This window comes from Bubalus kerabau, chromosome 5, assembly GCF_029407905.1.
Source record: "Bubalus kerabau isolate K-KA32 ecotype Philippines breed swamp buffalo chromosome 5, PCC_UOA_SB_1v2, whole genome shotgun sequence".
Classification (NCBI taxonomy): Eukaryota; Metazoa; Chordata; class Mammalia; order Artiodactyla; family Bovidae; genus Bubalus; species Bubalus kerabau.
The window spans coordinates 5,252,228-5,278,127 of record NC_073628.1 but is presented as its reverse complement, the minus strand read 5'-3'; the positions used below and the strand labels follow the sequence as shown (position 1 = coordinate 5,278,127).

At 55.4% G+C, this 25,900-nt stretch overlaps 1 protein-coding gene across 3 annotated transcripts in view; it reads left to right on the top strand.

The window, feature by feature from the left end:
- The window catches only part of LRP5 (LDL receptor related protein 5), a 123,688-nt gene that overhangs the window by 13,285 nt on the left and 84,503 nt on the right, over positions 1–25,900 (top strand). For all 3 annotated transcript variants that reach the window (XM_055580617.1, XM_055580618.1, XM_055580616.1), the window contains exon 2: positions 21,232–21,628. In XM_055580617.1, the coding sequence (XP_055436592.1) occupies positions 21,232–21,628 (397 nt within the window). The remainder of the gene's footprint in view (positions 1–21,231; positions 21,629–25,900) is intronic.

The following is a 25,900-nucleotide window of genomic DNA, read 5'->3' as shown; positions in this document are numbered from 1 at the left end:
TTGCTTGGTACCGTTTGATTCCTGGGCTTGTGCTGTGTCGTGGGCAAGCGGGCGGTGCCTGGCTCCCGAGCCTGGCCGCGGTGGGCTTGCCACTTCTGCCTTCTTTAAGAGACTCACCACTCTGCCCGTGGCCACCGCAGCCCGGATCCTTGCCTGGCTCTCTGCTGAGGCTCTGAGGCTGCCCAGAACCCACGAGCTGCTGACTGCCTGCTCAGGGTGCCCCAGAGGAGGAGTGGCCTGTGCTGGCTTTTACCATGTTGCCTGTGTTGGCAGAGTTTTCTCCAGCTGGAGTGTCGGCTCACAGGGCTGAGGTGCTGGCTCTCTGCCGAGGGGTGCCCAGTTCAGGGGACCCGGGCATGACCCCCCTGCCTGGAGAGCACAGTCCTGGTTCCCTTGGTGCAGGCAGTGGTCTGCCCTTGGGGCGGCCCATCCCCACCTCCTTCGAGCAGTGAGTGGTTCTCGATGTACGGAGAACACTTAGCACCAAATAGCATTTCCATCCTTTTGGCTACTAGGTCTAGTTTTTTAAAAAAAATCTTCCCTCTTTTGAAAGATTTTATCCTTCCAGGGAGAGTACATTTGTTAAGTAGTAATCTTTTCTGCTTATTGATCCCAGACGTGCACAGTGGCCAGGCCGGGCTTGCGGGGTTTCCATCAGTCCCTCACTAGGGAGTTGCCATTTGGCTTCTCAGCCATGAAAGTGCCTCTCGAGGCCAGCACACCATGTGGCCCCTTGGGCTGTGGAGCCAGGCTGGGAATGAACTGATTTGGAGGAGGACGTGGGGTCGGTTCCAGGATCCAAGCAGATCTGGCCTCAAGGTAGGCACTGGGCTTCAGGCAGCCCCCTTGCTCTGCTCTGTCCGTGAGGTTCCAGGAAAACCGGTTCAGAGCACCCACCAGGTGCCTTTCTCCTGCTGGGCTCCTGTGACCCTCCCTGCAGGGCCCGGGTCTTAACAGCATGTTTATCTAGGTATCCAGTGCCCCGCCCTGCCAGGGTGGAAGATGGCTGAAGGGGGGACCCCACCCCACACTCTGCCCTCCAGCCTTGGATGCCTAAAGGATTGTGTTAGGGACTTTGGACCTGTGAGGGGGCAGTTTTCCAGACTCTCTGGGCATTTAGTCCCCAGTCTGATCTTCCATCATGAGGGTTAAGGTCTCTGGATGGCAGGGATCTCAAGGGATGTTGTGTTTTCAGTGGGGAACTGGTGAGGTTTAGGGTTTTTCCGGGTTTCCCTAGCTGGTGTTAGCAGCGCAGGGTGGCGACAGGGTGGGGGTGTCCAGTTAGGAACGCGTTCTGATCGTGACGTGTGAGGTCCTGTGGTATCAAGGGACACATTCGGTACTAGTGTCCCTTGCCTCCCCTTTGTAGGGGTGAAGAGGACAGGTGGACCTCTCTTTCTGCTTGCCTGCCCACAGGACCTAAGGCCAGCTTGGTCCCCAGTGGACACTTCGGGTGGTCACCCTGGCATGGTGTGTGGTCCCCTCCAGCAGCCGTGTCCAGTGCTGGCCTCTGAGCAGACCTGCTATCTGGGACACCCTGAGTGCCCGGCCTCCTTCCCTGTCACCACCCGCCCTGGTTTGCTGGGAACAGCTGAGGGGGCGGCTGGCGGAATCCCAGCTGCGATCCTGGGGGCCCTGGCCTGGGGGCTGCCCACCCAGCCTCCCCGGCCTGGAATCCCAGGGCACATTGGGCCCCGCCCACCTGTTCCGGCTCACATTTCTGGCTCCACTCCCGGCTCTGCAGCCTCCGACAAGCGAGCTAACTCCTCTGGCCTCAGTTTCCCCACCGTCTGAGGTGGGTGTGTGTGATTGTAGGGCGCCCACATAGACACGCCCGAGGATGCACAGAGGTGAGGCTGTAAAGTGCTTAGCGCGGGCCAACTCCTGTGAGCCCTCGGTAATTATTAGTTATTAGGGTTATTATGGCAGTCATAATTGTGGTTCTCCAGGGAGAGGACCCTCAGGGGCTTCTGGGATCGGGTTCAACTCCAGCTGAAAAGGTGGCGTGGTGGGAACCACCTCGGTCCATCTCTGATGAGAAGGCGAGTGTCGGAGTTGCGTTAGATTGCCCCAAGCTGCCTGATTACTATAGTTGTGGACTTCCGTCCTCGGTGAGGTCAAGACGGCACTTATACTGTAGCTGGAAGCCCGCCGCGGTGGGCTGCGGGAACCCTGGGGCTGGGGGCAAAGGTGCAGGTGTCTGAGGGCAGGGTCCCTTCTGGGACCTCTGTGAGAGGCGTGGCCGGGAAGGCGTGGCCTGGAGGGCGTGGCCAGGGGTGCTCTGCCCTGTCTTATTTGCTCAACCCCAGCCCCTCCCTCCTCAGAGGCCATAGTCCTGCCGGCCTAGCAGACTCGCAGGGCCTCCTTTCTGGTTGGCTGACTACGCCCCGCTCCAGTCACCTCCACCCCCACCCCAGTCCCTCCAGCCCCCATCATCGCTGGCTTGCCCGCCTCCCCCCCACCCGCCTGCTCCTACCCCCGCGCTGAAGGCCGACGAGGGAGCCCAGGTGCCCGCTCTTTGCCCTCCGACCGCAGTCCCTGCTCCACGTGGCTTCCCGCTCAGCGCCTGGAGGGTGGAGCCCCCCGCCCCTCCTCTGCAGCCCTGAGTTCCTGGGCCCCCCTCATACCTGCTCAGGTGGGACGGGCCTCGGCTCCAGGCTGGAGGCTCCGGGGCTCTCCTGACCCTGCTGTCGCCTCCTCTAGCCTCTGGCAGGGGCCCAGAACCACGCCCCCCCGGAGCCGCTTGAACACCGGCAGACAGGGGCACCGAGCTGAGGGCTGTGAAGGGCCTTCCATCCCGTGCCTGCTGCCCCGGGGGTGCCACCTGGACCCCGTCTTCCACGGTCACTGATGCGGCTCAGAGTGGGGACTTGAGTTTATGGGGTGTCCCAGTGAGGGGACACGCCCCTCCCTCCGCCCCCAGACTCAAGGCTCCATCATGCAGGTTACATGTAACTCCACGCTTAGAACACCTGAGCACCGTCCCCCCACCCCCCCACTAGAGCCCACACGGTCCTTGTGAGGAGAGCCCCTGCCCCGGGGCATGGGTTTTTGGACTCTTAGGTGGTCGAGTGGCTGAAGCTCATGGTTTGTCCCGTCCTACAGATGGTACACAGGGTCAGTTACCTTCCCTGTCCACGCTGGCAAGTGGGGGCCCAGGGTGGGAGCCCCAGAGATGAGCAGGAGGGTCTGCTGACCTAGCACCCTGGCCAGTGAACCCTTCACCCCCACCTGGAGCAGCATGCTGCTTCCTGGGCTCTTTCTGCCTGAGAAGGAACAACAGGGAGCATCAGGCTGATGTATGCATCTTTGCTGCCCGAGGACAGAGGGGTTGTCCTGAAATGCTGAGGACAGAGTTGTCCTGAAATGCTCGAGGGAACCTGGTCAGAGGCCAAGGGTCATGGCAGTGCCTTGGGGGTGGCAGCTGCCTCGGTGTCCAGCCCTTTTGCAGAGAGATCCCGGGTCATTCGATTGCCCTGTTACGTAAAATGAATGGATTTCAGGTGTGGCAAGAAACTCAGCTCTTTGATCTCTCATCATTGGCCGAGTGGGACTTTGGTACCCTTGTGCCTCAGTCTCCTTGACCATAAAATGGGGTTTCAGCAGCTCCACTTCCTTTGAGGACCAAGGGACATCAGGTACTTGGAGCACTGGAGTGCTGCAACTCCGGAAAAGTGGTCAGACGTGGGGAAGCGGGAGGCCTCCAGGCATGTGAGTGAGGGAGGGGGCTGGGGAGGGAAGGAGTGGGGGGTTTCCTCCAGGTTTTCTCTCTGGTGAAACCTGCTCCACGTCTCTGTACCTGTCTGCAGGCTCCCCCAGCATGCTAGGGCCCTGCAAAGCCCTAACTGTGGGCATCTCCACGTTTATATGAACCGGCAGCCCCAACGCTCAGCTTAGTTCACAAGAGAATCATTGCTGATCCTCAGCACTGCACCCCAAACTAACATAAACATTTGGAATTGAGAGCTGCCAGCTCCTCAAAGAATGTCAGCGTCCTGAAAGGCTTCAGCCGGGAGCAGGGGGGAAGAGTTTTCTTTTATTCAAGTTTTCTTTTATCTGATGGTTTTCGTCCATCCCCCTCTCTCCGCAGGACAGAGGTGTCTTGAACCCGAGGTCTTTGTTTTGACTCTTGGGGCAGCCTCTGGGCCTTGGCACCCAGGTGGCTATTTTTTTTTTCAGGAGCATTGGAAAACAGAACCTCCATATTTTGCCCCATAAAAAGGAGATTTTGTAGAGTGATGGTCAATTTGGCACATCATTATTATTATTTTTTTTCTGCAACACTTAAAGAGAAGAAAAGCTGGTACAAAGGTATGTTTGTTTCTGAAGTGAGTTTCCTTTCCCAGATGTTCTTCTCTGCCAATTCCAAAATGCATTCTGAGCTCAGCTCTCCGGTTTCCTCTCTGCGGGGCAGAACAATGAGGTCTCTGTAACCACACGGGGAACAGGCCGCCTTCCTTGCCAGTGGGCATGGGGGGAGGTGGGACCATCCCACCTTCCCCCACCTCGGTGGAAACGACCAGTCCGTGCCAACCTGGTGAGAGGCCCTGGCTGCCTGTCGAGGGCCTGGTGGTCTGCTTGCCCGTGGGGGTGATCTGAGGGCTGTGACTTAGAGGCACTGCAGGCTGCACCTTCGTCCCCAGTCCTTGAGTTTGCTGCGTGGCCTTGTGCTAAATTCTTGGGTCTGCATAGCATTTGTGGACCTGGGGCTCGGTACTGTCTCTGTTACCAGGAGTTGATCTGGCCCCTTTCCTCTTATTTTTTGTCTTTATTGCATCAAATACCGGCCCCACGCCGAGGGCAGATCTCCAGACACAGTGCAGATGCAGAGTTTGCTGGAGAGCCAGGTAGAACGAGGTGGGCATAACCAGAGCCCAGTCACTTCGTTACTTGACACACGGGGTGTATGGGAGCTGTGATGCGCACACACACACATATGCACACACACACAGTACCCTTAGAAGTGCTTCCTTGATTGATTTCCAAGGACAGCTAAGAGACCCTGAAAACTTGCACTTAGGGCTGGTCAGATACTGGTCTCCATTAAGAGCAATCTCTATGGGATCACTTTATTTGAAGTGTGCATTTAATGAAAATCTTTATTTTTTTGACCACTGCATCCTGCCTTAAAACACCAAAGATAGAGATCTCTAGACATAATAGATAAAAATAGCTCACATTTATGCACATTTACAGTGGACCAGGCAGGTTCTAAGAGATGTTCACTGATTGACTCATTGAATCCTTCGGCCTCTCAGGTGGCTGGGTACCATCCGACCCCATCCTACGGGCAAGGAAGCTGAGGAGAAGAGAGAGCTTAGGAACTCTCAGGGTCAGGCAGGCACTACACCCGGCTGACAGATGGTACCCCAGTGCCTGCCTCTTAATTGCTATTTGAACTGCAAAAGTATTTTCTTTCCATCTAAAAGGAATCGGCTGAAAAGCCCCCAGTGCATTTAAGTAAGTGTGGTGCTGAGTCCTCTGCCCAGACCTCCCTGTCCTCATTTACCAGGCAAGGAAACTGAGGCGTGCAGCGGGCACTGCCCTGGGAATCCCTCTCTGGGGGGAGCCTCACTTTCTGTACAAACCAGGGGGCCTCCTGATGCGTTCAGGTTGGGGCCTTGGGACTTTGGGCGAAAGCCATGGGCTTGCCTTCCCCCAGAATGGGCAGAGTCCGTCCCCATCCAAGGACCTGTGTCTCCCATCTTTGCCGTGACCTTGGGCCACTTCCGGGAGCCTGGCAGGCCCGGAGCCGAGGAACCAAAATGGTATGTAATCAGAATGCTATATTTTGTCGAAAATAAGAATGTTAGTAATGGGCTGGTTTCTGGCAAGTCAAACTGGGACTCTGAAATACATATTTTTCCTGTTCTGCCCTAAACCTTCTAATTAGTGAAAACGCACATTGGCAGACATAAATCAAATGTCATATCCCCTAAAAACTTGTCCTTGGTATCACTGACTGGGTAACCTTCTACAGCTGCTAAATTAGGGCTTCCAGAGGGGAGTGCGTGTGTGGGTGAGTGTGCGGGTTTGTGTGTGTGGGTGTGGGGCTGTGTGTGTGTGTGTGTGTGTGTGTGTGTGTGGTGTGTGTGTGTGGGGTGTGTGTATGTGGGGGTGGCTGTGGGGGGATGTGTTTGTGTGTGTGGGGGGGGCGTGTGCGTGGGGGGGGATGTGTTTGGGTGTATGTGGGGGTGTGTGTGGGGGTTGTGTATGTGTGGTGTGTGTGTATGTGGGGGTGTGTGGGTATGGGGGGGTGGCTGGGGGGGATGTGTTTGGGTGTGTGTATGTGGGGTGTGTGTGTGGGGGGGCTGTGTGTAGGGTGTGTGTGGGGTGGTGTGTGTGTGGTGTGGGGGTGTGTGTGTGGTGTGTGTGTGTGGTGTGTGTGTGTGTCTGTGTCTCTGTGTGTATATGTCTGTGTGTGGTGGGTGTGTGTGGTGTGTGTGTGTGTCTGTGTCTCTGTGTGTATATGTCTGTGTGTGGCGGGTGTGTGTGGTGTGTGTGTGTGTATGTGTGGTGTGTGTGTGTGTGGTGTGTGTGTGTGTGGTGTGTGTGTGTGTCTGTGTGTGGTGTCTGCGTGTGTGTGGTGTGTGTGTCTGTGTGTGTGTCTGAGTGTGGCGTATGTATGTGTGGTATGTGTCTGTGTGTGTCTCTGTGTGTATGTCTGTGTGGTGTGTGTCTGTGTGTGTGTCTCTGTGTCTGTGTGTGGTGTGTGTGTGTGTGTGGTGTGTGTGTGTGTGGTATGTGTGTGTGTGTCTGTGTGGTGTGTGTGTCTGTATGTGTGTCTGTGTGTGTGTGTCTGTGTGTGTCTGTATGTGTGTCTGTGTGTGTGTGTCTGTGTGGTATGTGTGTGTGGTGTGTGTCTGTGTCTGTGTGTGGTGTGGGGGTGTGTGTGGGCGCAGGAGGCAGGGAGGGACAGAGGTGCCCGTGGTGAGCCCCATCTGCATGTTTCCTTCCCCCGGCTCTGCTTCCAGCACCCTCGCACCCCCCACCAGCCTGTCAGCACCTGCCCAGCCTCTGTGGTGGAATATATTTGCCCAATTAAAATGTAATTATGGGGGGACTTCCCCGGTGGTCCAATGGCTAAGGCTCTGTGCTCCCAGTGCAGGGGTCCCAGGTTCGAGCCCTGGTCAGGGAACTAGATCCCACAGGCCGCAACTAAAGATCGCTGGTGCCGCAGTGAAGATTGAAGACCCTGTATGCAGCAGCTAAGACCTGGCGCAGCCAAATAATCAAATAAAAGGAAATCTATTTTTTAAAGCTGTAGATAAGATCGCTCCTGTCTCAGCAGGGGGCCCTGAGGGTAAATGGGGCAAAGGTAGGGGGTGGGGAGCCCACAGCAGGTGCTTCTTCCTCTGCCCAGCCTGCTGGGGTCTGCGGCACCCCCTGCCCCTCACTCCCGTGGTGTGGCACTCCCCTGCCTCCTGCCCCCGTGGGTGTTGGGCTGGGGGCTGAGCACTCGTGGTCATCACCGCAAGGTGCGGGACTTGAGGACAAGCTGATGTCATCCCTGGGAGTGATCCTGGGCTGGGTGGGAATTGGGGCCACACGATCATTCCTGGAAGGGTTCCAAGTCACTTGGCTCAGGGTCCCGACCCTCAAAGGGGCCCTTGGGGGTGATGGGCTGCCTTGACGGACATCCAGGAGTCCCTCTGCAGGCAGCGGGCCTGGGTCAAGGCCTGGCCCTTTGTTTGTCCCCCGGGCCTTCCAGAACCTTCCAAGCCCAGGCTCTTTACGAAACAGAGGTTCAGTTCTGTCCTTGGCACGGCCTGCGTGCCCTCCCGCTGTCCCAGGGCTGTAGTGGTCCCTTGTCAGGGCGATGGCCCCCCATGTGGGAGACAGCAGGGCGGGGTCCCCCCCAGCCCATCTCCCTGTTTCTTGAAGACTGGGAGCCCACATCCTTGGTTTCTTTGTCCTCCAAGGTGTCTGACACCAACCACCTCATTTCCTTTTTATCTTTTGCAACTGATTTCTTCTTTCCTGCTCCGCCCCCCAAACCTGCCTCTGACCGTTTCCTGTTCGCCTGCTTCCCTGACCTTTGAAATGTGGTCCCTGCTCGGGAAGCTTGCCGGGACCCAGGGTTAATTACCACCTACCCACAGGGCCCAGTGTGTGTGGGGAAATTAGACTGGGATGGGGGCTGGGAACAGCAGAAATGGGGGTGACTGAGCTGGCGGGGAGAGGGTGTGTTGAGAGCCCGGGCCTGGCTGTGGGTCTGGGTGGGGAGCACACGGTGAGGGGGGCAGGCAGGGAGGCACTGGAAACCAGGCCGTGGGGGTGAAGGTGGGAGTGATTGTGGGGAGCAGGGTGTGACCACGTGCAAGCAAGGACAGGGAAGAGGTCAGAAGCGGGTGGCCTTGGTCCCGCACCCGGTGGTATGCACGGACTCGGGAACGCAGCTTGATGAGTGAACGTCCACAGCTCACCCGTTTGCCTGGATCAAGCGTAGAACCTCCAGTGTTCCGGAAGATTCCTTGAACTGCCTCCCAGCCTTCACCCAAGCACCGGACACTAGGAGCCAAACTCTTGTGTGCTCTGCTCTGAACACCCTTGATAACCCAAGCAGCCTGGACTCGGGAACAGGCAGGCTGTCCTTCAGAGTGGCTTCCAGTCTTCTGCCTGCCTTGGCTTCTTCGTCTGCTGCGGATTCGAAGCAAACTCTGGGTCTCAAAGAGTCACGACTGAGCATGCACGCCCGCGTGTATTTCTTCATTATTTGTACGCAAATGTCAGCAACTCACAAGTGTAGTCAATTGATCATTATCCTGACAGCGCCTGAAATGGGAAGGGTGGACAGCAGCCCCATTGGCAGCCGGCCTTGCTCTGCATGGGGCCCTGTGGGTGGCACCGCATCCCTGCCCCCGGGGAGTGGGGTGTGGGCCCCGCCTGATGAGGCAGACAACACGCTGGGGGGGGGGGGGGGGCGTGGCAGGGCCAACTGGGCGGGCTCAGGGAGGACACGCGTTAGCCTGGGCCAGGTGTGGCAGCCAGGGAGGGTTTGATGGGGGTGGGAACCGCGAAAGGCATGGGGGTGGAGAGGGTAGGGGTGGAGTCTGTGCAAGGGAGCCTGGGGGCCTGAGACCAGGGTGGAGAATGAAGAGAGAAATTCGGGGCTGTTCTTGGCTCAGTGGGTCCAGAGATGGGTGGGTGGGAGGGTGGATGGATGGGGGGTGTGGACTTTTCTTATGAAGGGAGGGTCTATGATAATCAGCTGAGGTGGAAGGCGGGGAGGAGACTCATTCCCCAGCATTCAGAGATGTTATCAGAGATTCCACTTTCAAGCCTGCAAGTTTCAGTTTGCCGAGCTTTCCATAAAAGGCACAGAACATCTGTTCAGTTAAAGGAAACCTAAGATTTTATTATTGTCGTAAATGTCAGGTCTCTCCTTTAGAATATTTAGACAACTGCAGGATAGTGTCCCCGAGTCGAGCCTGTCTCAGTTGGATCGAAGACCGGGATAAAACGTAGGAATCTGTGGCTGGGATTATGGTCCCTGAGGCTCCATGAGGGTCCCTGGCTTCTGTTCCCGCCCCTCTCCGAGAGAGCCACACAGGTGGTGAGGGCCCCCTGGGAAACGAGGGTCCGGTCAGAAACCTGGGGTAGGGGGGCTCTGGGCTTCGAGAGACTGCCCGCAGAGAAGTGAGCTTGGATTTTTATGAATAGTATTTCTTCTCCCTTAATTAGGAAAGTTCCAGGAGAAGCCGAGGTGTTTGTGATTTTGCGGAGATGCTGTCAATGGTTCAGGAATGACTATTTCCAGCCCATTTTAAGGTCTCTGAGCCTCATTCTGTGGTTCTTATATCACACATGGAGACAAGGGACGGAGTTTTCCTGTGCTCAGAGCCAGGGAGGCTCGTTCACTGGCAGTTTGGGGGACCCCACAGGTTTCTCCTTGGTCCCCTTCATTGTAGCTGGATCAGCACTTTTCACCCAGTTCCTCTTAGAGGGGTAAATAGAACTTTTCTGTCTGGGGGCTGGGGGAGGCTTTGTTCACACCCCAACCAAAGCATCTTTGAAGTTTCATGTTTTATCGTAAGATTCATGGGAATTTGGCAATCTCTCTCTGTTACAGTCATGCTAATTTCTTTTTTTTTTTTAATGCTTTGAATTTTATTTGAAGCACCTGGAACTGTATCTAAGAAATAATGTGCAAAATTGTATGCACAAGAAATAATAAAATTTTACAGAGACACCAAAAGAAGACCTAAATAAATGTTTATGGCTAGGAAGACAATATCGTAGAAACACCATTTCCCCCCACAGTGAGCTATAGACTCAGCAGGATTCCCTGCCTTTCCCTTCCCCGAGCAGAAATGTTGGTGCCTGGCATCTGAGGACAGGTGGTGGTTGTGGGGTGCCAAGTAGAGGGCCGGAGGTGACATGACCTGGGGGCAGAGGCGTGGAGGGGAAGGCCAGCAAGGGCTATGGGAGTGGTTGGAGGTGGTGATACTGAGCTGGTAAGTGTATATGTTGACAATCAAAAAAGCCATGTTTCCACTTTGGAGAGGGTACTAACTAACATCGAAGAAGGAGGGAAGGTTAGGAAGCACTTTGAGGTGGGACCTCCCTGGCGGCCCAGTGCTTAAGACTCGGCACTTCCACTGCAGGGGGCAGGGTTCGATCCCTGGTCAGGGAACTAATATCCTGCATGCTGTGTGGCACGGCCAAAGATAAATTTATTAAAAAAAAAAAAATCAATGAATGTTCGTACCTTATTTTAAAGAAAACAATAAAAATAAAAAAAGAAAGTACCCTGAGAAAATGTTTAATAACATTGCAAGAAGAGCTGTGAACTCGTGGATTTTTACCACGTAAACACACACACGCAGAAATGGAGACTATGATGTGTGTGTGAATGTACATGTGTATACACGGGAAGATCCCCGGAGGAGAGCACGGCAACCCACACCGTATTCTTGCCTGGAGAATCCCATGGACAGAGGAGCCTGGTGGGCTGTAAGTTCATGGGGTTGCAAAGAGTCAGACATGACTGAGCGACTAAACAACAACACACATACACACAGATTTTCGTTGTTCACAGTCATTCTATTTTATAAAGCTACTGAAACACCGAATGATGCAAATTCTGAACTGGTGGTCCTGGAGGAGACACAGGCTTGGGTTTCCCAGAGCCTTGGGTCTCATGTTCCTCTGCTGATCAGTACACAACTTTGTGAGCCATTGAACACCTGACTTAATGTGAATTATTGTTTCATGCCCAGGTGGCGCTGGTGGTAAAGAACCCACCTGCCAATGCAGGAGACACAAGAGATGGAGGTTCAATCCCTGGGTTGAGAAGATCCCCTGGAGAAGGGCATGGCAACCCACTCCAATATTCTTGCCTGGAGAATCCCATGGACAGAGGAGCCTGTCAGGCTACAGACTATAGGATCACAAAGAGTCGGACACGACTGAAGCGACTGAGCTTGCATGCATGTGGTTTGAGTCTCACTGACCATGACCAGTAGCACTGGAAGCTTCCCTAACCCCCTGTTTTCTCTGTGCCAGCACCACACCGCCAGCCACCCTGCCTTCTGACAGCCCTACAGCCCTGTGCCTGGGGCCATTGTCAACACTGAGTGTTAGTCACTCAATCACGTCCAACTCTTTTTGATCCCATGGACTGTAGCCCACCAGGCCCCTCTGTCCATGGGATTATCCAGGCAAGAACACTGGAATGGGTTGCCATTGTCTTCTCCAGGGGAATCTTCCCAACCCAGGAATCAAACCTGGGTCTCCTGCATTGCAGGCAGATTCTTTACTGTCTGAACCACTAGGGGAGCCCAACAGTGAAATTCAACAGTGAAATCACGCACAAAAAGCACAGAAATGCAAACGGCGTGGCATCGAGTGGAAAGGATGCTCATTTACAGTGTGAGTTGAGGCAGGAACCTGGGGCTAGCCTGTGCCACCTCGTCTAGGGGCTCGCGGAGGGGTGACTCCGTTTTTTCACCTTTCTGTGCATGTCCAGGAATGACCACAAAGCTCCCAAGCATTGATGGGATTATATGTAAATCTGGTCCAGCGGGCGACTCTCCAGGCAGCATCTGTGAACAAGGAAGATGGTTGGACTGTGTGAATGTTTCCCAGCACTGCCTGATGAGAAGACCCAGGAGCAGTGAGCGTCCCCAGTGCCCAGCTCTTGGCTCCTAGGGATCACTTTCCACTTAGAGAAGCCGGAGCTCATTGAGAAAGGGCCAATTCTTAGGCTAGAGCAGGGAGAAATTCACTTGAGCCTGGAGCATATTATTGTTCTAGAAAGAAAGTAAAGAAACCCTCAAGGGATGATGTGGGGACATGCCAAGAAGATACATGGGACAGTGTGAGGGGACTCTCGCTGTCCAAACCTGGGAAACACTTGAACGTCAGAGTGAGTGGGGATATTTCATCTTAACCCGTTTGATGAAATAGGAATAGATGAGTCTACCCTGGCTTCAATCAATTAACTAATAAATATTGGGTTGGCCAAAAAGAAAGGTGGTATGGAAACCCTAATGAACTCTTAGGCCAACCCAATATTGTATGTAGTGGACATGCCTTAATGATGTCCAGCCAGCATTTGAAATAAAAAAACCCTGGATGAAGTCTGTAGCTGTAATTCTGAATCATTCTTATTCTTTTTTAAAAAAATACTAGTAATAATAATTTTATTTATTTATTTACTTTTGGCCGCGCTGGGTCTCTGTCGCTGCGAGGGCTTTTCTTGGGCTGTGGTGTGCAGACTTCTCGTTGCGGGGGCTCAAGGATCCAGACTGCTTTCGAGTAGTTCTGAAGCGGCTCCCAGGCTTCAGAGCTCAAGCTCAGGAGTTGTGACCCCCGGCCTTAGTTGCTCTGTGTCACGTGGGATCTTCCCAGATCAGGGATTGAACCTGTGTCTCCTGTATGGGCATCCAATTCTTTACCACCGAGCCACCAGAGAAGCCCCTGAGTCATTCTTTTTTTTTTTTTTTTTTTTGTAGCTTATAATATTCGATAGTATCACTAGACATCAGGTTTTATTTATATTTGTGTTACTATTTTGAATTCTGTTAAAATACATATGCCTTAAAATTTACCACCTTGGACCATTTTGACGTGTCTGGTTTGGTAGCGTGATGTCCATTCACGTTGTCCAACCGTCACCTCCGTCCATCCCCCACCGTAATTCAATAAACGAGTAAAACCAGGTTTTCACATTGTAAACACTTTTAAAAAACGATACCATGAGGAACTCCAGAGGGATCTTATGGGACTTGGGGAGCTGGTGGTGGGCCTGGGGTAGCTGGGACATCCTGAGGGACGTGCACTGGGAGGGACCATCTCCGTGGCAGCCGGGGGTGGCGGGGTCGAAGGAAGAGGGGCCAGTACCCAGTCTGAGAAGCCCAAGCTGGAAGGCACCCAGAGCCATGAGGTGTCAGGAAAGCTGTTGTGGATAGGATTCATTCCCTTGAGCGCCTTGCTGCATCTTAGGGTTGGGTGTCGGCATACTGAATAAGGTTCCAGTCTCCCTCCTCCAGGAAGCCCACCGGGGCCCCCACAGCCAGCTCTTTTCTCCTCCAGGAAGCCTGCCAGGTTCACGTGGCAGCTTGTTCACCTCCAGGCTCCAGGCAGCGCCTGTCCATGTTACTCATCTGCCTTTTCTTCCTGCTTGGTGGCTGTTTATCCGCACGTGTGCATATGTGTGTGTGTGTGTGTGTGTAAAATGTGTGTCCTGCCCCACTGCTCTGTGAGTGCCCTGAACACGGCCCCACGTTGTCTTCCATTTCTTGGCCTTCTTCGTGGGGCTGGTGTGGGACGAAGGACCGTTCCTGACTGAGAAATCCGTAGGTTGCGTCCAGGTTCCAGGCTGCTCCAGCGAGCAATGTAATGCTTGGTGAATATCAATAAGGCATGTACTGAGACGTTGCTTATTTTGGTGTCGTAGCGGAGGATTCGGTTACCGTGAGTCGGGCTGTGTTCAGTGTAACCATGTGAACAGTGTAAAACAGAGGCTATCGGAATGGAAGCCCAGACATCTGCTATGAATTCTATATATAAATACTGGCTCTGCTTACTTTACGTGGGTTAAAATGGGATTGTTGGCGCTGGCTTCTCAGACTCCCGGTTCCTCTGTGGTGGGGACTGCACGTTAACCATGGGTCCCAGTACCCAGGCCGGGAGGGGAGAGAGTGGCCTTTTTCTGACACTTATGGGCCAAGGGTGCTGGGAACGGCCTGAGACCCACCCTAGAAATAGGTGGGAGTGGTCTGCTCTCCATCCCCAGGCAGGGAGCCGGGGAGAACCCCTGAGACTTTGTGGGTGTCCCGAGGGCTGTGCCAAGGAGGGGCTGTGTGAATTCAAGGTCACAGAGGGGCTTGTCCTTGCCTGAAAAAGCCAACTGGGAAGCCAGGCCCAAAGACGGCTGTCACGGGGGGAATTCAGTGGACTTGGCGTGCAGCAGTGCCTCTAAAAATTATTTATTAAAAAAAAATAGACTACCCTGGTGGTCCAGTGGTTAAGACTCTGCTTCCTTGCAGGAGCATGGGTTCGATCCCTGGTCTGAGAACTAAGATCCCACATGCTGCATGGTGTGGCAAAAAAAGAAAAAAAAAAAAAAAAAAAAAAAATATATATATATATATATATAAAGGTGAAATTCATGCAATGTAAAATTAACCATTTTTTTAAAGCGTATTTATTATTATTAAAAATGTATTATTCCATTATTATTTTAGGCTTCGTAGAGTCTTACTTGTGGCACACGGGATCTTTCTTGTGGCGTGGGGGCCTTAGTTTCCCTGCGGCGTGTGGGATCCTCCCCAACCAGGGATCAAACCCGCATCCCCTGAATTGGAAAGTAGATTCTTAACCACTGGACCAACAGGGAAGTCCCTAAAATTAACCATTTTAAAGTGAATAATTCAGTGGCATTTATTGCATTCATGGGCTTCCCCGCTGGCTCAGCGGTAAAGAATCTACCTGCCATGCAGGAGAGGCAGGAAATGCAGGTTTGATCCCTGGGTTGGGAAAGATCCCCTGGAGGTTGGCAAGGCAACCCACTCCAGTGTTCTCGCCTGGAGAGTTCCATGGACAGAGGAGCCTGGAGGGCCAGAGTCCATGGGGTCGCAAAGGGTCGGACACGACTGAGCGACTTAGCATGCACAGAGTGCATTTGCAATGTTGCAGCTGCCACCGTCTAGTTCTAGAACATTCCATCACTCTCACAGGAAAACTTGGAGCCATTAAGTGATTTCACCTCATTGCCCCGTCCCCCAGCCCCTGGCCACCACTGATCTACTCTCTTGTCTGTCTGTATGGATTTGCCTATTTGGGACCTTTCGCGTGACCAGACCCCTATGCTGTGTGGCCTTTCGTGTCTGTCTGCTTCTCGGAGCATGATGTTTTCAGGGCTCCTCCGTGCTGTGCCCTGGGTCTGTCCTCCACGCCCTTTTATGGCCAAATGATATTTCATTGTGTGGACAGAGCACACTTGGTTTATCCATTTGTCTGTGGATGGACATTTGGGCAATTACGAGTCTTGCTTCTATGAACATGCATGTACAAGTATCTTTTTAAATAATTTTATTTATTCATTTCCTTTTGGCTTTGTTGCAGCACGGGCTTTTCTCTAGTTACAGGGAGCAGGGGTGACTCTCCAGTTGTGCGCGGGCTTCTCATCGTGGTGGATTCTCTTGTTGCGGAGCACACAGGCCGTAGGGCGCACAGAGTTGTCGGCCCGGACTCTAGAGAGCGGGCTCAGTAGCTGTGGTACACGGGCTTAGTCCCTCTGTGGCACGTGGGATCTTCCCAGACCAGGGATCGAACCCCGTGTCTCCTGAATGAGTAACTGGATTCTTTACCACTGAGCCACCAAAGAAGCCTGAGTGCACAAGTGTTCGTCATCACCCTCTAACTTCAGTCTTTTGGGCACAGAGCTAGGAGTGGGATTGCTTGGTCACGTGGTAGCTCGGGGAGGGGGTAGCCTTTGAGGACTCGCTGGGAGGCTCTGCATCACAGCAACAGGGGCCAGTAGGGCCTTTTTAAAGTAGTTACTGTTTCCTGCTAGATGGATGAGGAAGCAGGCTCAGAGCGGAGATGAAACATCTGGCCCCAAGTCTCCCAGCCGGAGGTCAGGCTGAGGTTTGAACCAGGCTCCCTGAGTCTAAGTACTTTCCTTTGTAGCAGGACTGGATGAATGAAACATTTAACTACAGCTACTAGCGCTGCCCTGACTGGTGTATATATATGTATTTTTTAAAAAATGTCCTTGGTTACTATGCCACATTGCCAGGTGGAATTTTAGTTCCCTGACCAGGGATTGAACCTGCGCCCCTTGCACTGGAAGTACAGAGTCTTCACCACTGGACCACCAGGGAAGTCCCTGGACGGTATTTATTGAGTGCCTAAAACGTGCTGTTGCTGGGCTGAGGGTTTGTGTGAATCGTTCTGTTGAAGCCTCACAGTCTCCGACGTGGGGGTACACTCATGACCCACATTTCACAGAACGTTGAGCTCAGAGAGGCCCAGGTTGCAGCCGTTCCCTTGAGCTGGCTCCAGGTCTCTCACTCAGAGAGCTGCCCTGGGCTATGTGTCCTTGTGATACACGGTCCTGAAAATATATATATGCTTGCACAGAGAATGCCATAGCAACATACGTGGAACCTGGGGTTAAAACATCTAAAGACATAAGGACTTCCCTGGTGGTCCAGTGGCTAAGACTCTGTGCTCCCCAGGCAGGGGGCCCAGGTTCCATCCCTGGTCGGGGAACTGGATCTCACATGCTGCAACCAAGACCCAGCGCAGCCAAATAAATGGCTACATTAAAAAAAAAATAATAATAAACCAACCATTTAAACACAATTATCCGGTAAGTCAAAAGAATCATCTTTCACTGTGCTCAGTGGCTAAGTTGTGTCCATTATCCAGTCTCTAGTTCAGCCTTGGTTCCCACCTAGCGCCTTCTCATACCTGCAGTTCAAGTACAAACCAGGGCTTATAGTTGTGTGTGTGTGTTACTTGACATTTCTTACACATTTTCTGGTGTCACTGCGGTCATTGTCTTACTGCTTTAACAGACACAACTTTCTGCTGAGAGAACAGTCTAGGTACCCGACGTTGGAGCTTTTGTATTTGTTTATTTTTTTCTTACGAGGAAGACTGCAGCAAATATTGTGTCTAGGACGTTTTCCTTCCTTCAGGTGTTCCCTGGTATAAGGTCCTGCGAGGCTGATCCCTGGGGAGAGCGTTGAAATGGTTGTGGTCCTAAATACCAGCAGACGAGGCATTTCCTGAAAGGGCTGTTCCTGCCTCTGTGGCCGTCAGGTGGCCGCGTCTGTTTCTCCACCGACCCCGAGGGAGCCCTGGTGGCCCAAGCATGGCCAGGCCGGAGGCTTGGCTCTCAGCCTGTCTGCCCTCCCCTCCTCTCCCTCCTCACGCTCCTTGTTTCCCCTCACTGCTCCAGAAGCTTGGGCCACTTGGTAAGCGAGCATCCTGGAGTGGCCTGGGGCAGGTCAGGGCACCCTTCTAAGAGCCGCAGTCTCACCTGGGGCACATGCGCCTGGGACTTGGACCTGCCGGGTCCTAGGCCTGTGGGCACGTCACCTGGGCAGGAGCGCGTAGTGATGTGCCGTCTCCCCCAGGCCTCACCCCAGGGCCTTTGCACCAGCCATTCCCTCTGCCGGGATGCCTTCCCTCTGCCTCTCTCCCGCTTCAAGTCTTTGTCCAGGGGTCACTTGCTCAGTGAGGCCACGCTGACCATCTTACGTGAAACGGCAGCGCCCACTCCAGACCCTTCACTCGGCCCTGTTTCTCCAAACCACACCTGACTTCAGCTCACCTTCCATGCTGGTTGTCTTTTCCCCCCCGTAAGACAAGGCACGAGGGTGGGTTCTTGGTTCTGTTGTGTGTCTCAGACAGGCTGGCATGGGCTTTATGACCCTCTGCCGCCAGCCTGCTGGCCGGCTTGGTTCCGGTCTCAGCCCAGCACATCCCTTCCTAGGACTGCCTGTCTGGACCCCAGCCCCTCGCCTGGGTGCTCTGATCCTGCCCAGGCCTCAGCCTTTCCCTCCCGTGGGGCAGGAGGGCCCCCACCCTGGAAGCCACATTTCCGTGACGAGCCGGAGCCCCTGCTAAGCTTGGGGCCGCATCATCCAGGGCTTCCCAGGCCCTAGGAGGGGCCCTGGGCGGGTAGGTGCTGCTGGCGGGCGGGCAGGCGGCCCCCTCACAGAGACCCCCATTGCTGTGAGTTCCCCAGCTGACCCGGAGAGTGAGTGAGTGAGTGAGTGAGTGAAAGTTGCTCAGTCATATCCGATTCTTTGCGACGCCATGGACTGACTACAGAGTCCATGGGATTCTCCAGGCCAGAATACTGGAGTGGGTAGCCTTTCCCTTCTCCAGGGCATCTTTCCAACCCAGGGATCGAACCCAGGTCTCCCGCACTGCAGGTGGATTCTTTACCAGCTGAGCCACAAGGGAAGCAGACTTAGGAATTGAGTGTGTGGTGGTCTCCAACCATCTTCGAGGCAGGAGCTGGTCCTCCTGGAAAGAGCCTGCTGGCCCCTGGCCCTCCAAAGTGGCTCCCCGCCCCAGTCTCCGTTTGGGAAGGCACGGAAAATTGAATGCCCACCCCCCCCCCCCACACCCTAACATCATCTGCAGCCTTTAAAAGGTGCACCTGAACAGCCCAGCGTGTAAATGGTGGTGAAAATGTGGTCTTTCCAGTTTGGGGAGAAACAGCAGAGCAACTAGGATTCTCTGTTCCCCGGGGCAGCTTCCTCCCCATCTCTCCCCAGCTCCAGCTCCCTGTCCCGCTCTGGGGCTTTTGCCTCGGGTAACGCTTTACTTACTGGGTTTCTGGCCGACAGTTGGGGCTGGTGACTCGCCTCCTGGGTCTATCCCTCCAAAGAGCTTCCCCTCGGGGCTGGAAAATCTCCTGTCTGAGACTCCTCGTGTGTGGGCCGTCCACCTCTTGATGCGGATGTCAGGTGAGTTTCGTCCCTTATCTGTGGTCACCAATGTCCACTTGAATACCTGTGGCATCGGGGAGCTTACCTTCTTCTGATATAGTCCCTCGCGTTGTCGCCCGGAGATGCTAATTTGTGTATTTTTAGTGTTCAGAGCTTCCCAGGTGGCTCTAGCGGTAAAGAACCCACCTGCCAATGCAGGAGACATGAGACACGGGTTTGATTCCTAGGTTGGGACGATCCCCTGGAGGAGAGCATGGCAACCCACTCCAGTATTCTTGCCTGGAGAATCCCATGGACAGGGGAGCCTGGAGGGCTACAGTCCATGGAGTCACAAAGAGTCAGACATGACAGAAGTGACTTAACATGCATGCATGTATGCATTTTTAGTGTTCATTTGTTTGTTTGGCTGTGCTGCGTCTTAGTTGAGGCATGCAAAATCTTTAGTTGTGGCATGTAGGGTCTAGTTCCCTGATCAGGGATCGAACCCTGGCCCTCTACATTGGGAGTGTGGAGTCTTAGCCACTGGACCTCCAGAGAAGTCCTCAGACATGCTAATTTAGAGAAGGATGTGGAGTCTGCATCCTCAGGCTGGGGCTGGGTTCACCCTGTTGTGGGGGAGGCCATGAGGCCTTGGTGTGCGTACCTGTGTGTGTGTCTGTCCCTGGGGAGAGGATCAGCTTATCGGGGAGCTTTGTGACCCCCAGGAGGTTAGGAACCACCCGGCAGGTCCTACCTTGGCCGGATGAGAGGGGATGAGTGAGACACCTTGCCTCGAGGAATCTCGGGAACCTGGGCACATGCAGCAATGCCGGCAGGGTGGGATTACCAGTCACCTGTGCTCCAGTGGCCGGGACAACCCTGGTGACGATGAATGGGCAGGTGCCCTGGGGGTCCTGTTGCCCTGAGTGTGCTATGGGGGGTTGGTTGGCATTGGCTTTGCTGCCTCCCCGCATAGGCCTCCAGATCTAACCTCGAAGGCCCACTTCCACTTCTGGCCTTCACGATTCTTCCTCCTCTGAAGGTCTGGATCCTCCCGGATCCGGGCTGTCACCCCCTCACTCACTGTCCTCCAACTGGCGGGTGTCTGACCCTTGGAGGGCACCTGACTGCCGGCCAGGCCTCCGGTGGTGGGTATCACTGCCTCTCTGCTCCCCGGGCCTCCGGCTGACAGTGGGGTTCCGGACCCTTCTGGGCCGCCCATCCTTTTCCTTCTTCCCTCTCAGCGCAGAAGCGACTGACCATCTTCAAGCTGGGATGCTAGCGGGTAGGGGGAGGGAGGGTGAAACACATTTATAGAGCAGCTGCCTGTGCTGGCCCTGGGCAGGGCAGGGGCGTTCTTCAGACGGGCAGGTGAGCCCTCCTGGAGTGCAGGGTCCACCGGGCCCCTTGGCATGCTGTAGCAGCTAGGAAAATGGTAATTTCCATTTTTAATTAAAAAGACGTTTTTATTGAGGTACCTAACATTTTTGTAAACTAAATATACGCACTCAAGCAGCATACTTGAGTATGAGTGTTCCAGAGCGTGGCACCTCTGGTGTGCTGTTGAACTTCATTCCTCTCGAAGCCTTAACTTCCCCTTCTGTAAAATGGGCCAGCTATCACCCACAACCCAGGCCTCTGTACCGAGGGCTCAGGGCACTCAGAGAGGAGCCCACTCAGCCCCAAGTGCTGTGTGTGGCCGGCAGAGAGCTGTCGGTCCGTGACGACCCATGTTCTTTATTATCTGTTTGGACCTGTTCGGAGCAGGGAGGGATGAGATTCGGGACAGATGTTCTCCGTGGACCATCTCCTCCTTGCAGGATGTCAGGATGCCTAGCTTGGATACAGTGGTAACATCGCATTGTTTGATTGTTGCTATGTGGCATAATGTGGCGATGGCGATGGTGGGAGTGGAAGAGCCTCGTGGGCGGTCCTGACCTGGAGCCCTCTGCGTGGCCTCTGTCCTGCAGGGGCGGGGGGGCACGATGTGAGCCGGTGTGCGCCCTGGCAGTGTGGCCTTGTGGTGGCATCTGTGGGCAAGGTGATAGGCGTGGCAGGAAGGGCTGCTGGGGCCTGGCGGGCATAGGGGGGACATACGGCAGCCCTCGGTGATTTCAGTAACTACAGCTGCCTTGAAAGAGCCTCTGAACGAGTGCTGGGCCCACCCAGGTGGCTTCCCGGCAGTGGCCAGGGATGGAAGGCAGGAGCTGCGAGCCTTGGGCACAGGCCGGGTAGGGGCCCTGGGGTGGTCTGGGCACAGAGCCCTCCGTCCCGGGCTGTGCAGCCTGCAGCTCAGCCAGAGTCCTCACGGTTTGTTTCTGTCCCACAGCCTCGCCGCTCCTCCTGTTTGCCAACCGCCGGGATGTGCGGCTGGTGGATGCCGGCGGAGTCAAGGTGGAGTCCACCATCGTGGTCAGCGGCCTGGAGGACGCGGCCGCTGTGGATTTCCAGTTTTCCAAGGGAGCCGTGTACTGGACAGACGTGAGTGAGGAGGCCATCAAGCAGACCTACCTGAACCAGACGGGCGCCGCCGTGCAGAACGTGGTCATCTCCGGCCTGGTGTCGCCCGATGGCCTGGCCTGCGACTGGGTCGGCAAGAAGCTGTACTGGACGGACTCGGAGACCAACCGCATCGAGGTGGCCAACCTCAATGGGACGTCCCGGAAGGTCCTCTTCTGGCAGGACCTTGACCAGCCGCGGGCCATCGCCTTGGACCCCGCGCACGGGTAAATCCAGCACCTCACCTCCCTGGGGAGGAGGGGGCAATGGTGGTGGTTGTTCAGTCGCGCAGTCGTGTCTGGCTCTTTGTGACCCCATGAACTGCAGCACGCCAGGCCTCCCTGACCATCACCATCTCCCAGAGCTTGCTCAAACTCATGTCCATTGAGTTGGTGATGCCATCCAACCATCTCATCCTCTGCTGCCCCCTTCTCCTCCTGCCCTCAGCCTTTCCCAGCATCAGTTTCTTTTCCTAATGGAGGCGTGGGTGGGGCCATGATTTCCCTCTTGAATTTACTTGAGACCAAGTACCTTTTTCAGAGGAAACCCACAGTTTTAAAATGAGTCCACCCTGCAGAATTTGTTGAAACACCCTGGAATGTGTTTCTTTTCTAAACTCGCTGCAACTGATGTGATTGGCCGTGGATCTGAGTTGTTAAACATCTTGGTGTGTGTGTGAGTGGGTGCGCATGTGAATGGGTGCGCGTGTGAGTGGGTGTGTGGGTGTGTGTGTGTGAGCGGGTGCACGTGTGAGTGTTGGAAGAGGGTCTGGGCGCTCTGCCAGGCAGAGCCCACACCTTTCACCCTCTCTGTGACTGCATCAGCTGAACACGGTGGAAAAAGTGAAACTCCCCGTCCGGATGTGGAACTTGCGGAATTGTTGCTCTGGTGTCTTCTGGAAGCCCTCTGCTCCCGCCAGCTTCGTGATCTGGCTGAGCTCACGTGATCCCCAGAGGCTCAGGGCCCAGCCCGTTCCAGGTGGGGTGTTGTGAGTGGCGGGAAAACTAAGGGCGTACGCAGAGTTGAAGGCTGGGATGGAGGGGAGATGGCAAGCTGCCCTCCAGGCCATGCTCGTGGCAGGCTTTCCTAGCAGGAGCTCTTGGCTCAGTCACCCACGGCCCTCTTCCCTGTCTTCCCACCGCCTGGGAAGGACACACCCTTAGCTGGGCGGTGTCAAGCCTGGTGCCCGCCCACTGGCCACGCCCAGCGCACGGCTGTGTCCGCCGGCTCCTCTGCTGTCCGCTCATCAGAAACGGCTGTCGGGCATCTTTTGAACAGAAACGCAGTAGGACCCTGGTTTCTGGTCCTGATGCCCTCCGCTGCCCTGGGGGTGGTGCTCGCTGCCCTGCCTGCAGCCAGGGTGGGAGGGACCTCTCAGCCCACCTGGGACGGGTGGAATGAGGGCTGAGGGCGGGTGCCTGGGTAGCTCGGGTAGCACGCTGGGTGAGGGGGCGGGGGGGCACTTGAGTGGCCGAGTAAAGTTCCTTCCATGGGTTTCTCCGCATGTTGACTGAGAAGGCACACTCGGCTGCCTCTTGATATCAGGAACGAGTGGTGCCTCTGGAGCTGCTGGGTTGTGTAAAAGCTGAGTGTGTATGTGTGTGTGTGTGTGTGTGTGCATGCACTGCTGGAAAGTGTGGGGCTGGAGGGTGTGAGCATCTGTGTTTGTACCTATTTGGGTGTACCTCTGAGTGCACCTGTGAGCACATGTGTGTCTGTGTCAGTGTGTACACGCATTGGGGGTGGGTGCGTGAGATTTATTGTCCTGGTAGCTGACTGGTCGAGGTCAGGGGGACAAGCCCGGTGTCCCTGCTCCCGAGGCCGCCCCAGCATCCTGGGTGGGGGGCATGCCAGGCGGTGACTTATCTTTAGGCCCCCTCACCCTCCGAGGAGGGCTGAACCGCTCCAGCCACCGGGGGGCCAGGCTGATCTTCCAGGAGGGTCTCTGCGTTGCCTGGGAAACAACCCTTGCCTCAGGCCTCTCCCATCCCGCAGTGTGGCCGCAGGGGTCACAGAGGGTCATTGACTGTCTTCTGGGTCGTCGTGGCTGGGGTGGCTGAGTCCCACTGGCTAAGAGGGGGGCTCCGTCAGCAGCGGGAGAGGCTGAGGGGAGCAGCCCCGAGGCCCTCACAGCGCCCTGGGGGGTGTGCCACTGGGGAGGGGGCAGCAGGGCGCGGGCACAGGGAGGGGAGGCGGGGCCTTCCCGCTGTCGGTCAGGAGCCCGGGGCGTCTCTTGGTAGCATTTGAACAGAGACATGAAGAGATGAGGCCAGGAGACACCTGGGGGAAGGGTTTCTGGGCAGAGGGCACAGCTGGTGTGAGGGCCCTGGGCCTGTGGCAAGGGTGGGTGTGGGGGTGGGCAGGACGGGCTTTGAGGGAAGGGGCACTGGCCTGACTCCTGCTTAAGGGGCTCTCTCTGGCTCTTGGAGCGAGGGGCAACTTTAGGGTGGAGCTGGGGACTACGGTAGCAGCTGCTACTGTGCTCCTGGCAAGAGAAGGCAGATAGGACTTGGCCAGTGGGTGGGGCTGAACGGATTAGAGCTAGTGGGCTTGAGGAGTGGGGGTCTGTTTTGAAGCTGTAACCATCTGGATTTAGACAAGAAGGGAGGACGGTGCAGGGCTGCCCTGTGCCTCGGCATCCCCATCTGTACAGGGTTGTGACCCTGCCCCATGTCATGGACACCAAGAATGGTTGTGGCGTCAACAAATGGTCACTGTTGTTATGTTAAAAATGCCCCTCCCACCCTCCTGAAATGTAGTCTTCACATCTGTGCACAGACTTCTCTTTTTTCTCTTCCTTGCAGCCTTTTGCCATCTTGGTTGGGAGGTGCTGGTACTTGATTGGGAGGTGTTTGGTGCTTGTTTGGAAGGTGCTCAGTTGGGAGGTGTCTGGTGTGGTTGGAATGTGCTCAATTGGGAAGTGCTTAGTGCTTACTTGGGAGGTGCTGGTGCTTATTTTGGAAGTGCTCAGTGCTCAGTTGGGAGGTGCTTGGTGCTCGGTTGAGAAGTGCTTGTTGCTCAGTTGGGAGGTGTCTGGTGTGGTTGGAAGGTTCTCAATTGGGAGGTGCTTGTTTTGGATATGCTTGGTGCTCAGTCAGGATGTGCTTGGTACTCAGTTGAGAGGTATGGGTGCTTGGTTAGGAGGTGCTTGGGTATTTGTTTGAGAAGTGCTTGGTGCTCAGTTGGGAACAGTCTTCATGCTGACACCCATGCTGGCATTTCCTGTAGCATCCGCAGGAGTTGGTCCATCTCTGGCTCTGGCTTGTCTTATTTGAAATCTTTTCTGATCTTGCCTTTGAATTCTCTCCTCAGGTCCTGCTGGGATCACACCCCTGCACCTGGGGGCAGAGTTGACTTTGGTGTTGACACCTTGGGCAGGATTTCTGAGGCCCCAGTCTCTCCCCCTAAGCTCCTCCTTCCCCGGTAATGCGTCTGATGCGTGATGCAGGGGAAATGATGCTGCCAAGTGTCACCCTCAGCAGGGTGAGACCCTGCACTGGGATCCTAGGCTGGCTGTCTAGGGTGTGGTTAAGGTCAGCAATGCCTGCTTTGTCTTCTTAAGCACCGCTGCCCAGCAGAGGAGGACTCTAGGCTGGTGCGGAGGGACCATGGGCAGCACCCCAGCCTCGCTAAACACTGGCCTGGTGGTGGCCCTTGGTGTGAGCTTGAGCTGAGTCCTGCGACAGGGGGTTTCATTCTCCGCTCCGGCCACAGACGTGAGGCTGCAGGGGGCATCACCACCAGCCGCCCCAGCCCTGTGGGAGGCTCTCCTGTCTCCCTGTGTCTTCCTGTGGTGTCCTCTTCCTGCCTCACAGCTGGGCTCCCTCCTCTGATGAAGGGATACTCCCCCAGATGTCATTAGGAAGGTCCTCAGTCGTAACGCCCACCCCAGGGTGCATGTGACCAAGAGCCCCACAGGCAGAAGGGCCCACAGAACCGGGGATTGGACTTGGGCCGTTTCGGCAGTGGCACAGTGCGGTGCCCAGGCCAGGCACCTCTGCTGCCAGCATCAGGTGCCCCTGTGGGGGGCAGAGCGGCCCCTCTGGCCCTGAGGCTCTGGGGCTGGGAGGACATCAACCCCGCATGGGGGCGGGCGATGGGGCGCATGCCTGTACCAGCCCACGAGGGGCTGCGGTGGCTCCTGGGTCTCCAGCTGAAGCCAGGCTGAAACCCAACCCCCTCTTTAAAATGCAAAATGGCCCTTCCCTAAAATAAGACCCAACCACAACCGCACCGGCCGCTGCCCTCTGCGCCGAGCCCAGGCTGCAGTGCTCTGCCTCGGAAGTCGCTGCTCCTCCGTGGAGCTTGGCGGGGCCTCTGGCAGCGTCCAGGCCCTGCACGAGCACGTCCACACGGGCCGGGCTCTGGGAGCGGGGTGGCCCGCGAGTTCCCCATTTAAGGAAACCAGCCGGCCTCTGTTATGAAACCCGGGGGAAGGAATTTGAATTATGTTCCTCGCGGAGGTCCTGAGCCTGCACTTTTTCCGGCCTTTCCCGCTG